Consider the following 15,267-nt stretch of genomic DNA (forward strand, 5'->3'; position numbering starts at 1 on the left):
ATCTACCCAGAACATTGTTGACTTTGAAGCTAATAACCAGGGAGATCATTAGACCTTTATTGAGGTTTGAACTCAGGAGTCTGTATTATTTCCACTCCCAATTTATCTGGCTATTTTATGCTGAAAATGATCAATTATCAATGAATGTAATATGGTTTGTCTGAGGAAACATAACTCATGTTTGATAAAGTCTGTTTCTTCTAAACAGAAAACATCAGTCGCTAATAGTCATTTCAGTAAACACATGCTGGAACTAGAGACAGTAATCACATTAGGATTTGTTGTGTTTAACACCACATTGTTCAGTGAGACTGCATGTGCCTTACAGTAATAAAATGTCTGAAATTCTCAAAAGAAACATGAGTCATCTTTATGAACCGTAACAGCCTTTGTAAAGTTCTCAAACTTTATCAGTGTCCCTCCAAAAAACAGAAATCAGACCAAGTTCAATCAATCTGTGATGTGATCCACTGGAGAAAACCGATTTGCAGATAGAGGCTGTTGGCCCATACATTGTTTATCTAATCTCCTCACTTTACTGAGCCTTATAATTGGGCTCCCATTTCAAAATAAGACAATGTGGCTCGAATCCCAGAAAAAATTATTTGGAGTAAAATCTAAACATGATTGACTGAGATAAAAAAACAAAACACATCAACCTTGCCAATGAGTTCTCCAATCATGCCATTCCAGGATCCATTAGGGAGTGCTGAGCCGTACTTCCCATCTCCAACTTGGTAGATGTCATATTTGAAACCCAGGATCTTGGCCAGGGCGTCCAGGACATCAATCGAGAAACCTTTGTATCTCTTGGGTTGGCCCAAAATATTCTCTGCCACCATCACAAAAGGCTCTTCCTGTTTAAATGAAATTTGTACAACTGGTTAAAAGAGTTTCTGGATAAGACAGACTGACAGTGATAATGTTGAGAAATGTGAATGTGTGTGGGTTTTGTCTCTAAGCCCGCGATTTACCCTTAAACTCTGGAAAAGAGTAGAGTATGTGTACTTAATCACAGGCGTGTCATTTATCAAGATGCACCATAATCTCCTCGGGGGCCAGATTGGCGACTGAGACGAGGACACAGTCAGTCATCTTAAGAACTTTGGGGTGACACCTTTATGAAGAGCTTCTAAGGTGATCTAGGTTAAACTTCATCTTAATAAAATAGTTTCCTCAGCAACTGTTGACCTGTAACACATGGCGCCATGGCAACTACTATGGTTCATCAACGTTGAAATTGCCATTTTAAATTTATTGCACCCCACCGTGGTTCTTCTTTATGGGTTGAAAGTGTCAGGGCAGAATTAAATGGGTGAGGGAGGAGCAAAGAGAGCTAAAGAAGACAGGGAGAGAGGGACAGAGAAGAGAAGGGGGGATGTTAAAGAGGGCAGAGGCAAATGACTTGATTAAGTGACACTGCCAGGGGACAGCTGAGCAGAACTTATGTGAATAAATATGGTGTAAGTAAATCATGTGTGAAGAAGAGGAAAAACGAAGAGAGGGGGAGGAAAAGTTACTGAGGGGCAGGAGGAGGGGAGTGATTTTAGTTTAGCGGTCGACCGATATGGGTTTTTCAATGGCTGATGCCAATATATATAGTGAGCAGAGCTGCCAATGGCTGAAATATAATGAAAAACAAAGAAAAGAAGGATGAATGAGATTTATAGTACAGAGCTCGAAACCAACTTTTCCCACCACCTCCCTCACAAGGAGCAGCACTGAAAAAGCAGCCTGCAGATGTGTCTGAAGACATTTTTTGTTTGCGTTGGCTGACTCCAATTATCTCCAAATGCTAGATAATTGGCCTGATTAATTGTCCGATCGATTAATCAGTCTGTCGCTACTTTGTCTTCTAGAATTGGTGGAGTTAGTGGAAGAACAGCTGCTGCAACGTAGAGTTGATTTTTAGTGGCCTTCTGTTCCTCTACATCCACAGGTTGAGATGGAGAGAGAAAACTCAGCAACTGTGAGCAAACAGTGTAAAGTAGATTAGACGAGTTCTAGTTCTCCAAGATCCTGTGTTGTCCTTGTTGGTTCTCTATCCTAACTGAACCCAGCAGAAACTAGAAAAGAAGACTTTATTTAGATTTTGTATATTACAGTAGATTATTAAATTAAATAAACATTTTATTTACCTCAGCTCAGGTACCAAATAAGCTTTTTCTTAAGAAGGGCTATTATTAGAGACAGGACTTAATTTGCCATGTATTCAAGAAGACAAGATGCTTTTAAATGCAAACTCATTGTTTTGTGAAACATCCGCAGGAAATGTTGAGTGTCATTAACATTGAGAAAACAAGGAAAAGTAGGATTAATCAAAATAAATTCACAGTATTATGTTTGACTATTAAACAGAGAATATTGCTTAGTCTGTGGGTGTAAAGAACAACCTCATAAATGTGTTGATGTGTTTCCTCTATACTGTGGTGTTTGTTTTCTTACTCAGATATTTGCCTACTTAGGTCAGGTGTTAATAGATTCAGCGTACTCCCACAACTTACCAGTAATGTTACAATCTTGAGCGTCACTCCCTGCATACCGCTCTCTATCCGATTCTCCTTTAGGCTACCGTTCAGACCACGAGTGGAGTCCCAAGATGCCAGCTAATGGGGAGAAACAAAAATCAGATACATGTGGAAAAGAGATATAACTATAAAAATAGAGCAGGTCTCTGAAAGACAAAGGCAGCAAACACCTCATTAATACATCTATCACCAATGTAAATAATCTATGAATACTGTGCTACTGAGCTATAAGAAAAGGCATCATCCAATCTACCATTTTGTGACTCAATTTGCTGTGATACTCAAACTGATTGGCCAATGTCTGTCAACATCTGAGCTGGTTACCAAGACAACAAGTGTCTATCATTAGCATGCTATTAGGACTCTTTAATCAAGCTTCAACACAATACTGCAATTTATTAGCACACTTTGTAAGCAATCTACACTATACTTTACCAGTAATCAAACAGATAAGGGTGGTGATGATAATGAGGATGACGACGACAATGAGAGGAAGGAGAGGGAGGAAAAGTACAATGTTATATAAATAGGGCCTTAAGTAGACGTCATGCTCTTCATGTAAAAACTGCAGAATAAGAACCAAGTAATTTAAATTTCAGACACGTTACACATCAGCTTGAGTTTGTTTCTTGAATCTATCTCTCATAAAACTCTTCCACTCTGTCAATGTTTTGAGCTATGTCTCAAGTTGCGAAGCTGATGTTTGTTCAATTCTTAATCAGTGCTGCTAGCCGGACAAGGATTCTGGAGGATCTGACACATTATTTGGAGTAGTCTATGAGATTTGAGCTGACAGGACAAGAATGGTGGCCGGAGGCCAAACAGGCCTTTCTGGCCACAGCACTGCCTAGTCTACAACACACGTGCCCCATCGGCAGGAGACTTGTCCAGATACCTTTCCCACAGAAACACACTGTACTCCACAACAATGATTATCAGTAAGCTTTTAAAGGTCTGCAAATTGCATTTTTTAGTTTTATTAAATTAAATGACTTCAATGTCAATGTGTTGTGTGCATGTTGGATGTATAGCAACTACATTTTTACAATTTCTGTTACATTTATTTCATTAAATATAACCAGATAACATATTTCAATACAACCATTTATTAAATGAAAAACCTTGTGAAACCATTTGTGTAGATGATACCTCTGTGAAGCACTCAGCTTGAGTTCAAACTGGGTCATTTCTGACTAGGAGAAACTGCACACACTGCCACTCATTCTGGCACAATAACATCCAGCTGAATCTTAATAGGCAGCTTATATGACTCACTTTCGTCAGTGAGGGAAGGTTTATAAAAAATGCTAAAAGGACTTGGCCCTCGAAGAGATGGCATTACACATTTCACTCGATACTAAGTCGAAAAAAGGTACCAGAAATAAAACCAGTGAACAGGAGTAGAGATATTTTTATACTTCAAGATTTCATCACAAGTCCTGCACTTAACTTTGAACTCTAGTCTCATGTAATATTGAGGTTCCTTTGCTATTTTACTTGCCCTGACATAGACTGTTTGGTTTGGTGTATGGAAACACACAAAAAAGCATGTTGTCTTAACGTTTTTAATGATATGATTTTGTACTCTTGTGATGTTCCAGTTGGCTACCAGTCGAGATTGATGAGAAAAAAACAAAATGAACAAACATAAATCTCTGTCACTGACACTATTTGCAAAGGCAAACGATTATACAATCAGGAAAAACAACAATTACTACTCATACACAAGGCAGCAACAAAGGCTTTCAGCTGTGAATGAAATAGAAGCATGTGAGGCTTGCAAAAATAGGGGCTTGTAACAACTTCAGAAGGATATTTCATTATTAGTTAATTCGTTCTTCACAAACCATCTGCAGACCAGATACTCTCTCAGTCTTAAAACTTACACTGCATTGCTATGTATAGCTCCACCGCAAACTGCTAGTGAATCATGTTTATAACCCGCCAGCTTGTGTGGGTGTATATAAACTGTTTTCTCCCCATGCAGGATGTCACTCATGAAATATGCCTTCTAAGGGTCTTTATCTAAACACTGTGTGCATGTCAACGATATGGAGATCAGTTGTTCACGCAGCTGTTCATTGTAAATATAATATAGGGTTATGCAGTATGTATTTACATGTGTTTGCTGCACTACACTTTGCTCAGAAAAATGTGAAATAAGATTGTAGATGGGACAGTAGGTCTTAAGCCATATGTGTACAATTCTGTAGGCAAGTACTGCACAATCTAATTGTAATAGTCTACTTGTTAATCTGTTTGCAGATGTATGCGACTTGTCCAGCCTGTGTGTTTGTGTGTGTTGGGGCAAAATGTCAGTCTGCATTGCCTGCTTCACAGGGGACTATTTTCTCCATGAGCAGCTTCGTCCTCTGAGAAAAACACTGAGCAATCTCTGCTCTGTAAACTGAAGAACACTAAAGACGAACACTTCTACTTCACAGAGCTTTGCACACTAACACGCCACTGGGAAGGTCACAAACACTACATACAGCAAAGCCGCACCACCTGCATATGAATGAGTCACTGTGATCTTTGATTACCAGCTTTGAAAATTTAATTTGTGGATGATGAATTGTTTTACTATCAAATGTCAATGATTTATTCAGGTAACTTCCTCTGACAAACCCCGACCCCCCGGAAAATAAACATGCCAAAACATGTGATTGTAGATTTTCATGGACATAATGCTGACACAAGATGCATACTTCTACTGAGTAAGGATGCATTAAAGAAAGATATGCTTAACGATGCATGAAAAAAATAAATGCCAAATCTCTTTTCTGCTGCTTTCTTTGAAGTGTCAGCTCATTGAGGATTTAAGTTTTAGATAGTATTCCTATAAATATGCATAGCAATCAGTCACCAAGAGTGTCAGTTGTTTCCTTCTCTAACAAAAGGTATATGCTTTGTTTTTATCCTACAGGCACAAAGGAGAATATCGAGCTAATGAGATTTTGAAATATCCAATTTAAAAAGTCGCACAAATAACAGGACCACTATTTAGTTAATGTGTATGATGCTCAATACCATAAAATAATCATCTGTAATGGGGCTGAGTAAATGCCAATGACCACTTGAAAATGACAAAGGGATAGAAGTCAAATAGGACTGGATTCATAGCGCCATAACTGTCTCAATTACAGTAGCTCCTAAAAATTTTATAGAAAGCAGTCAGTTCCTTTTCAGAGAACCGTTTAAACTGCATCATTTTGGATGTTGAACCATAGTTTAAGGTAGTTGCTGCTATTCTGCTTTTCCTTTCCCCCTGCAGTCCGACAGGTGCTTATATATCGACAAGCCCATCATGCTACCGAGCTTCTTATTGACCCACACTCCTTTGTGTGACTCACCAAGTGGATCAACAAAGACTGTGCATGCCTACTGAACCAACTGTTATTCTTAGTAAATGTACCCTATACGTTAATAAATACGCCTGTATATGGCTTCAACCATGTGAGCATATAATGTCTGTACAATTGTATTTAGAGCTTGTTTAGTTTTTATGTTCCACTTTGCGTCCTCCATCCCAGAGAAAAAGACTGGAATGATGCCGGCTGTGTTATCTCTTATCACCAGGACACAGCGAAAAATAAGCCGACCATTTAAATTAGTCAAGACAAGAGACATCTTATCTGTCCTGATATGCTAGAGATGAGCTGGGCCGACATGGCGCCAGTCTATCACTCTAACCTCTAATAAGCAACATGAGGCAGGATTCACTTTATAAAACTGTCAGAAAAAGTCAGTCTGAAATACTTGGAAGAGAAATGAGCAAAAGGCAAACATGAGGGGGGAAAATGAAGTGAGTGTATTCTTCTATCAACATAAAATCACACAGAGAAAAAGCAATAAGAAAACTTAGGCTCTGAGCTCTCAATGATCACATTTTTTCCTGTTTTCCTTCAATCCTGCATTTACTTACTTACTATACAATGTGTTATCTTAGAGAAAATACTAGGCACAGTATCTGTATCAGTAGTTAGATCTGTGCAGTATACAGCAGGCAGAGTTTTCCTTCATCCTCTGTTTCAGTGTAAATTATTATGTTGCTTAAAAAAGACTGCGTACAAGAAAGGAATCTGTAGGCTCATTGCAGTATAGGCTTCAGACATGTTAATGGAGCAGTGTGGATGATTTATTGGTATCTAGTGATGTAGTTGCAGACTGCAACTCCCTCGCTTCACCCTCCCCTTCCAAGTGTGAAAGAGAAACTACAGTTACCGCTAAAAATGAGAACGGCCCTATCTACAGCCATCGTTTGGTTTGTCCGTTTAGGTCAACCATAGAAAAAGGTCAACATACCGGACTCGATGGAAGGTGACCTGTGGCATCTGTAGATAAAACCGTCTCATTCTTGTGTAAAGAAAACACAACAATTCTTACTTTCAGGTGATTATACACTAATGGAAACACATGTATCAATATAATGTTCCATTTCTGCCAATGGATCCTCTAAATGTTACACACTGGACCATTAAAGCTAACATATGACAGTGAGAACGATGCAAACTTGCCAGTTATTATAAAACTGTGAATTACTGAATCTGCTTTCAACTCATCATATCCACTTATGAACTGAAAATGTTTTTTTAATTCACCTCATGAAGTGAGAGCAACAAAGAGCAGGTCCTGTAGGGGATGCGCATTTCAATGAACTGGATGGTTGTAAGATTGGTAACATTTGTTCAATATTGTTTTTATGATGGACTGGAGCACATGAGAAAGAATACATTTAGGGACATGGAGAAATATGCACTTTTCATCCAATAATTTTAAACTCTGAAGAGGATTTACTTTTGTCAGTGTGGCAGTAGGGACAACCAGAAGGGGGGACTGTCCGTTTAACACTTTCCTTTTAAAGGGGAACTTGGCAACTCTAGCCATTTTTGCATTTGTTGCCGGGCAACCTTTTCGTGTGGAGCAATCTCTACCGAGGTGGGTAATACATTCATCGTTGCTTGTTCTTATAGCTGGCGTGGCTAACTGGTATTGAGGGGGGCGTGTGCGTTTATGTGGAATTGCCATAAAGCAGTTCGTGTTTCTCGCTCGTTCTCGCTTCTCACGATACTTCCTATTTCCAACTTAACGGGACGGTAGTCCCAAAGTTGCAGGATTGGTTTTCCGGCCGAGGGACGCTAGGGGGAGTGGGGAAAGTCACCATTAACACTGGAACAGGCCATTTAACCATCGAAATAATTTCTAAACGGGTTTATTAAGTTGAAATAGTTGCCAAATTCCCCTTTAATGCATAGTGAAAATGCAGTTATCAGTATTATAATGTTGCAAAATTATAATGTTGCTGTGATTTACTTACGGCATACTTGACCAATCTGATATCATGTCCCTCACTGCTAAATTGGATATGGTTATAGGAGCTTTGATTCATTTTATTGATGCTGAGTGTCGACTGGGGAATTCCAGCATTTCAGCAGGTGTCTGGCACTGCTTCCCGTGGCTTGTGATGGAATTAAATAAAAAAAAACACCCTAATCATCACTTTAGAGATGGGTAATTATCTAATGATAGCACAGATACAGCAAAATAATCTGTATAAATATACCAATACTATACTATGGTGTAAATTTGTAAAATACAGTAATGATTATATTGTTTTCTTGATGATAGTTTGGCTTGTGAAATATTAGAAATATGAATACATGTACTACCGTTATACGAAACAATGTTCTTCATCTTCCTGCAGGTGAAAATCTAAGCAGGCAGGAGAGGTTTCAAAATCCCTACTGGAGCCAGAACATTTCTAAAAGCTGGAAATCTCAGTTCCTGGCAAATTAATCATTGGATCAACAGCCCTATCAACCCCCTGCAGATCTATTGTTGGCGAGGGAGAAGCACCCTTCAGAGAGTATTCAATGCCATTTCTGCTTCATGAGCCAGTGAGAAATAGGTTTGAGCATTAGGACAAATACATCAGCTATAAATGACTAGGGTTTGGTACATGCAACAAACATAGGGGCACATGGAGCTCATGTAACCTCCACCCCCACTGCCAAAAACATCAACTGTTACTGGTTGAAGGTGTGATGATGTCCAATAAGAGTCATCCAAGATCATCAAACCTCCATGGCCGATTGCAACCAATTGTGAGCACACCTGGCTCTGTTTGGACACCAGAGGACAAAATAAGAGCTGGCTATGGTCAATACATTTGGCTAGGTTTTGGGGTTATGGAGGGTGAGGATCAGCTCCAGTTAACTCTACCTGGGCTAGCATTGGGCCAGTGTTAGCAAACCAGATTTGGATTGATGTACTTTTGCTGATTCTGGTGTGTTATTCTTCAAATCTGGCTACTGGAGGTGCCACATTTAGACTGCTGATAACAAAGCAATTTTGGCTACCTGAGATGATGAAATGGAAGGATATATGTGATGAGAAAAATGGCAGACTCCTTTCAACTGAAAGCATTGAAACACATTGAGCCACCACAACGTTAAAGTTTCCTTTAACTTATCTGAGACTGTGTTTCACTTCCTCTATTTCTAGGGCTAATTGTGACATGTCTCAGGCAAACATGCCATACTGTTTATTATTTCCAGCACAGGTTATGCTATTTAGCAATGTCATCATATGGCAAGTGAGTGGTAATATTTATGAATTATAAAAATTGTACTTTGACACATTTTTAACCACAAAATTGAATGAGGAGTATTTGAAGTTGCCCCTTTCAGTTAGGGTAATCTTTTTTTGCTATAAAATAGAACAAATCTCACTAAAAATGATTTTGAATAATACAGTAATGCCAGCGCTGTTACTGTGCACACATTTGAGAGATAACTACTGCATGATGCATGCAAGATGCTTGGCTAGAAGGAACAATTACATTCAAATGAACTGACTTTTCTCTATGAAGAGCTTCGTGTAAGCTGGAAGTCATTAGCAATATCTGCTAAGAGACGAGCTGACACATCAATAAGAGCAAACTGGGAAAGCAAAACAACAACAACAATAGCATCGATCACTCTGCAGCAGCACTGGATGGTGGAGAAAACTCACAGTAGCCATCCAGGAAATAGTATTTCAGTCTTCATTACAGTTTCTAACCAGAAAGACGCCTCATCTAAGAGCCATCAGGCTGGGGAGAAAATGGACTGAATGCAGATAAACGATGATGGAGAGGGAGGACCATGGCTGAGAAATGGGGAAAGGGTTAGGGAGGAATAGAGTGGAGTGGCTAGGATGGGGAGAATGGGAGATGAAATGGAAGGAAGAGATAGAAGAGAGACGAGAAGAGGACAAAATGAGGATTGCTCTAAGGGGTGGATATGGGTCTGTGGGTGGATCTCACTGTTATACTCCACTTGAAAAAACACAGTGACATGGTATTACAGTACATTGCAGAGGAAATTGTGTGTGGTGTCTGTCATCAAAAGCCACGCCATGTTTTACACAATGCAGGGTATGAAACATGCTGAATGTATATAGAAACATCCTATTATGGAAAAACAGAAAGGAGTGCATGAATTTGCCTGTTTTCTCACAGTAAATGGTTCTGCCAAGTAGTGGGCAGACATACAGATAGACATGCCAGGTAATGAACAAGAGCACTGAATGCATTTGGCATCCTATTATCTGGCCTTGCTGTCCCCTTCTGCCTCTAATGATTTTGAGATACAAGCGCCCACATGTTAGTGTGCTCCCTGGCCTCTGTTGTCTGTTCGCCTGGCTGCATGCTCTTAGTGTCTGAGATCCAGAACAGCATGTACAATACACGTTTGTGTGTGAATGTACTAAGGGTCTCTGCTGTTTGTGTGCATCACGCTGTGTCTAAATGTGTGATGCTGCTGGTGGACATGAAAGTGCATGTATGTTCCTGTGTATGCGCGTAAACACATGGCACTGCATGTAGTGCATCTCTTCTGAGCTAATGCTAATGGCCACATTATGATGAATTGGCTTCATGATTTCAGTTAGGCTGAGTGGTGATTAAATCTTCATTACCGCTTCTGGTCAGTCCTGCTCTACATAGATTGCCAAGAAACTCAATTCCTCTTCATTCTGCAAGAAGCCCCTGACTGAATCAGGACATCCACAGCGACAAACAAATTACAGCTAAGAGAAGAGTGCACAAATAATGCTCTCAATCTCTCACTTCAGCTCTGAAACCCTCAAAGATGAAACAAGTTTCTCATTAAAGACTTCTCATTAAAGACTTCACGCTCAGCTCATATAGCATCCATGTTATTTTTTAACACATGTAAAATGTCTTTGCTCAACACATAACCGCAGGTCAAACATACTGTGACTACTAGTCAAAGGCAAAGTGGTATGTTTTGTTTGTGAGTACAGTTAATAACAAGAAGAACACACTTTGTTTATTTTAACTCTGAGGTCATGAAACGAACAAGCCAGTACACAGTTGGTGTAGTGAAATGGAAGATTATAGCAGATTGATCTGATTAATTCGGGAGCTCCAGTAGAGGGCACCCTCATACCTGACACCTCACTGCCCTGTGACCGTGGTTCTCAGGGATCAGAGTACAGCTGATTTTCAACTCTACCAATAAGTTAATTGCATTCATCTGACATCCAAGAAAATAACCCAGATCCAACCCAGCAAGTTTTTGGATCCTGAAGGTTAAGATGGAGAACCAGTTGTCTATGAAAAAATAGCACATTCAAAAACAATAGACAGTTGGAAGCCTTTCTATACAGTATTTGTTCTTATTAGGCACTCCAGTCAACCCCCAGGATTTCTAGTAGAATTGACACTTAATTCTGATCCTCAAGGAAAGGTGTCCTGCAGGTTTTTCTACTTCCCTGGTAGTAAATCAGCCACACTTGGTATGTACTGGATAATTAACTATTAGAGTATAACTAAAACCTGCAGGACACCAGTTCTTGAGGACTGAAATTGAGTGCCTAAACTTAAGAGGTTGTAGGGGGCCTTGAGAAAATGAGAAATAGTTTAATTTCACTTTTATTTCTTTCCTCACACAGTAAGTGGTCACACTGAGACAATGTCTAAGAGAAAAGCTATTTTCATCAGTGATTTAACAGTACCTGCTGTTTCCTCAACACCTACAGAATGGACAGTTATATAAGTCTGCAAGATAACATCTACCAACTAAATCTTCTAAAATAAAGTTCTATGCAACTCTGATCGATTGGTCTGTGGTGTAAAGCGTACAGTATATAACCTCGGACATGGCACAATTGCTTAACTATGTGAAATGAGAAAGGTAGGACACCCTGCTGCGGCATGTATATTGCTTACAAAAGGCAAAGCTACATGGTTATTTCTGACATACTGAAATGAGAGAAAAAATTGTGTACTGAATCTTTGAGTTACTGTAGACTAAGGTAAATCATAATTTTCATAGTAATCTACTTTAAGTTTTTATGTAAAACATCAAAATATAGACAGTAAGGGTCCTTTGAGCAGTCTTTCACAGAGGAGTAGACAATTTATATAAAATATTCTAGACTGACCCGTTTGACATCTTTTCCAAATGTCTCACTGTAGCTGGTTCCAAGAATCTCAAATTGCACATGGGAATTAGAGCCTTCAGCACGGAAGTCCATCAATCCTGTGAGGCCACTGATCCGTCCCTGTAGCAACAACAAGAAGAAAATGGTTACTGCGTGAGATGCCACAACACAGGAGAGGTAGTAGTATTGATTGTGAATGTTTTCTTTTATTTCTGTCGGTTCTGTAGGTGTCTGCAAAAGAAAATAGCCTACAAGCATTAGTACATAGAACTCTTTTTCACATCATACTTTTCATTACAGTTTAGTAAAATGAGATGTTTGCATAGATTTAATTAACTTTCCCCTAATAATATAATATATATCAAAGCATACCATACATGAAAAATTTGAGCTAATAAAGCTAAGCTACACCCTTAGTAGCATTTTACCTAATTGTGACATTTTACAGTCATCAAGGGTAAGTTTTCACTGTTGTTGGCCATTAACTGCACCATATCATTTTTGCAAATGATCCCTTTAATCATACACTTAAACTATGTGTCATTCAATCAGCCTTTTAGGTACCAGTATGAGGTTATCAAAGAGAATTTAGATCATTTCAGAAAATGGTGTCTTGTAAAATCACCTTTTATGACTCATTCTGGTACAGTTTTGAAATAAGTCCAAACTAACATGAATCAAATCAATTTAAGTTATTTTACAGTTCAGTTTGAATTACACCAACACAACAATATGATGAGAATGCCCCCTTCTTTGTTGTTCTTCATGCCCCGCTTGGTCATCTAATGTCACACTTGAGATTAAACCAGCGTGACTTTTCTGCAACAATGAAAAATTCCATTATCAGATTGAAATGGATCAAATCAAGCCACTTTGTAGGATGTGCAGCCTTATAATCGCTGCCACACGTAAGCTTGGAGGGGGATCATGCGTTTGGCCGTGTGTCTCCGTGTGTGTATCTGTCCTCAGCTTTTCTCACACACTACTGGACCCGTCATCCTAATATTTTTCTGCACATTTATGACTGTATGCTCAAAGACCTCTCGTGGTTGCGGCCAAACTGTTGACAGTATGAACAGCAAAAATCACATGGAATCTGATCTTTTCAAATGAAAAAAGTGGCCGAAATCAGATCCTTGTTTTCACTACATGGTACCACTCGACTGTAATCTACTTTTGGTACCTCTACTTCATTCCCCACTGTAGATAGTACTTTGGACAGTACCCCATCAACACAGGCAGAGCTGATCGACATAGCGAAGCAGTTGGGAAACAACAGGGAGCTTTACTATGGTCTTGAGAAGCTGCAGCCTTTATTCCCTGACAAACTGTAACCTGCACTGTATATTTACTGCCATTTACTGCCAGATTGACAACTGCTCTCTTTTACTCTGTACTGCTCAGATTCACTACTCTCACTCCCTATTACTCACCCACACATCAACTACACACACAAAAAGGAGCTTCTACTCTTATAACAAAGGCTAGGATGGCGTTCTTGATACGTCTGCACTTTGTCAATTGACCACAGCTTGGTTTTTCTGGGCTGCCATTTTGAGTGAATAAAAAAATGGTGGTTGTTATTGATGGTATGTGGGGTTTGTGCAGGATGTCTCATGTTTCACGATCAATCAGTTGTCTGCTTTCACCTTTTAGTATCAGCTTAGCTCGCTTAGAACCTTGTCCAAGGTAGTACCAGGTACAATCCATAATGGAAAACCAAAAAAGAGCAAGTAGACTTGAGTCAAGTTGAGCTGTACTATGCGGTGGAAAAGTGGCTTAAAATAACTGAGAAGGTTATACAAGCATAAAGAGATCAAAGCCCAGAATCTGCCACAAATCCATCCTGAAGCCCAACCTGGGGACCAGTTTTAATAATCAATTTAGTTGAGGCCACTTTAAAAAGAACTGGATTTGAATCTGATAGGAGTCTCTAGCAGGCATCATACTGGTCATATGATACTACACCCATGATAGAATTTTGCAAAGAATTCAGCATTTCTTTCAAAATAGAAAAATGCAAAGCAACAGCTATGTTCAGCAAAAAAAAACTTCAAGCTCAAATACCTTTTGAATGGTGTCTAGCATAGACCACCCTCCATTCCATGGCTTGGTGGACTTCCTCATGCAGTTAAGGCTGGCCATACTGTGCCACTTCCTGTCCTCCAGTTTCCTGTAGAAGGCGTTGGCCAGCATCAGAACACTATCATACAGGTAGAGGTTGGACACCTGTTGCGGGAAAAATGAGCTATTTTAATAAATGCATTCTAGGATTTTGTTGTTATTGTTTGTGCTATGCAACACAATGCAAACTCTGGATACAACAAATATAATGAACATTAGTTTTTATGGCTGCAAGAAATGCCACATAGCCCCATAGTGAACCCTTGTAAAAGAAGCATTTACACAAAAGCACTTGTCTTTCTGTCTAGACTTGTGAAGTTGGATGGTGAAAAAACATTCTCAGTGGCAAATAAAAGCTTGTCTCCTCGCTTGAAGAAGGGAATGGGAAGCATGGGGACAACTGGTGAGCATTTTCTTGGACAATGTAATGGGTGCTGTTTGGTGTGGAGATGAAGACCCAGCAGCAACCTTGCTCCGACTGTTCACATGTTCACACTTGCAAGAAACGTTCTGGTGAAGCACTGAGGTTGATTTGCTGAGCAATCATGGGATTGCACCACCTGCATCAAGTGAAATGATACGCACAGTAAAACCCTTACAAAAGGTAAAAGTAATGATCGAGTACAGTGGTGTGATCTAAAATTGTGAGAGAGAGGCAAACAAAAATAAATACAGGTTCATTTATTTCATTTCATTTCAGAGCCGCAATCTGTCCAACTGTCTCCCTCCAACTGCTGTGCACCCTGTCAGAAATCATGTCTACTGCCTCCTGTCTTGGTGTGACAGTGGATTTGATAAGTCCTCTGGGTCAAATAAAGTCAAGTCAAATCCTCCCCTAGCAGAAGATCCATGGAGGCAATACTAGCTGCCACTCCAGGCATTCAGCTTATGACACCTTTAGACTTCAGCCTCTCAGTGGTAAGACATCAACCAAGTCAAGTTCACTTACCTCAAGGTCACTCAGTCAGAAGCTGAGTAGCTCTGGATATCTGAGGTCACACAACAGCTGATGGGTTGTGAAAGGGATTAGTACAGGAAAGCACTTGTATCTCCCCTCCAGTGTTTAACTATTCTGATGAATGCTTAAACTGCCATTATCCGATATTTAACCCTCTTTCATGTGAATTATTGAGAACTGTGGGTGCACACACCACATGGTTTTGCC

General features: G+C 39.6%; 1 protein-coding gene across 2 annotated transcripts in view; it reads right to left on the reverse strand.

Moving 5' to 3' along the window:
• Positions 1 to 15,267, reverse strand: part of grid1a (glutamate receptor, ionotropic, delta 1a) — a 227,203-nt gene that overhangs the window by 21,702 nt on the left and 190,234 nt on the right. For both annotated transcript variants that reach the window (XM_051419827.1, XM_051419836.1), the window contains 4 exons: positions 14,046 to 14,207; positions 11,979 to 12,098; positions 2,505 to 2,606; positions 660 to 857 (listed from right to left, as the gene is read on the reverse strand). In XM_051419827.1, coding sequence (XP_051275787.1) covers positions 660 to 857; positions 2,505 to 2,606; positions 11,979 to 12,098; positions 14,046 to 14,207 — 582 coding nt within the window. The remainder of the gene's footprint in view (positions 1 to 659; positions 858 to 2,504; positions 2,607 to 11,978; positions 12,099 to 14,045; positions 14,208 to 15,267) is intronic.

The sequence above is a fragment of the Dicentrarchus labrax genome, unplaced genomic scaffold, assembly GCF_905237075.1.
Source record: "Dicentrarchus labrax unplaced genomic scaffold, dlabrax2021, whole genome shotgun sequence".
NCBI lineage: Eukaryota > Metazoa > Chordata > Actinopteri > Moronidae > Dicentrarchus > Dicentrarchus labrax.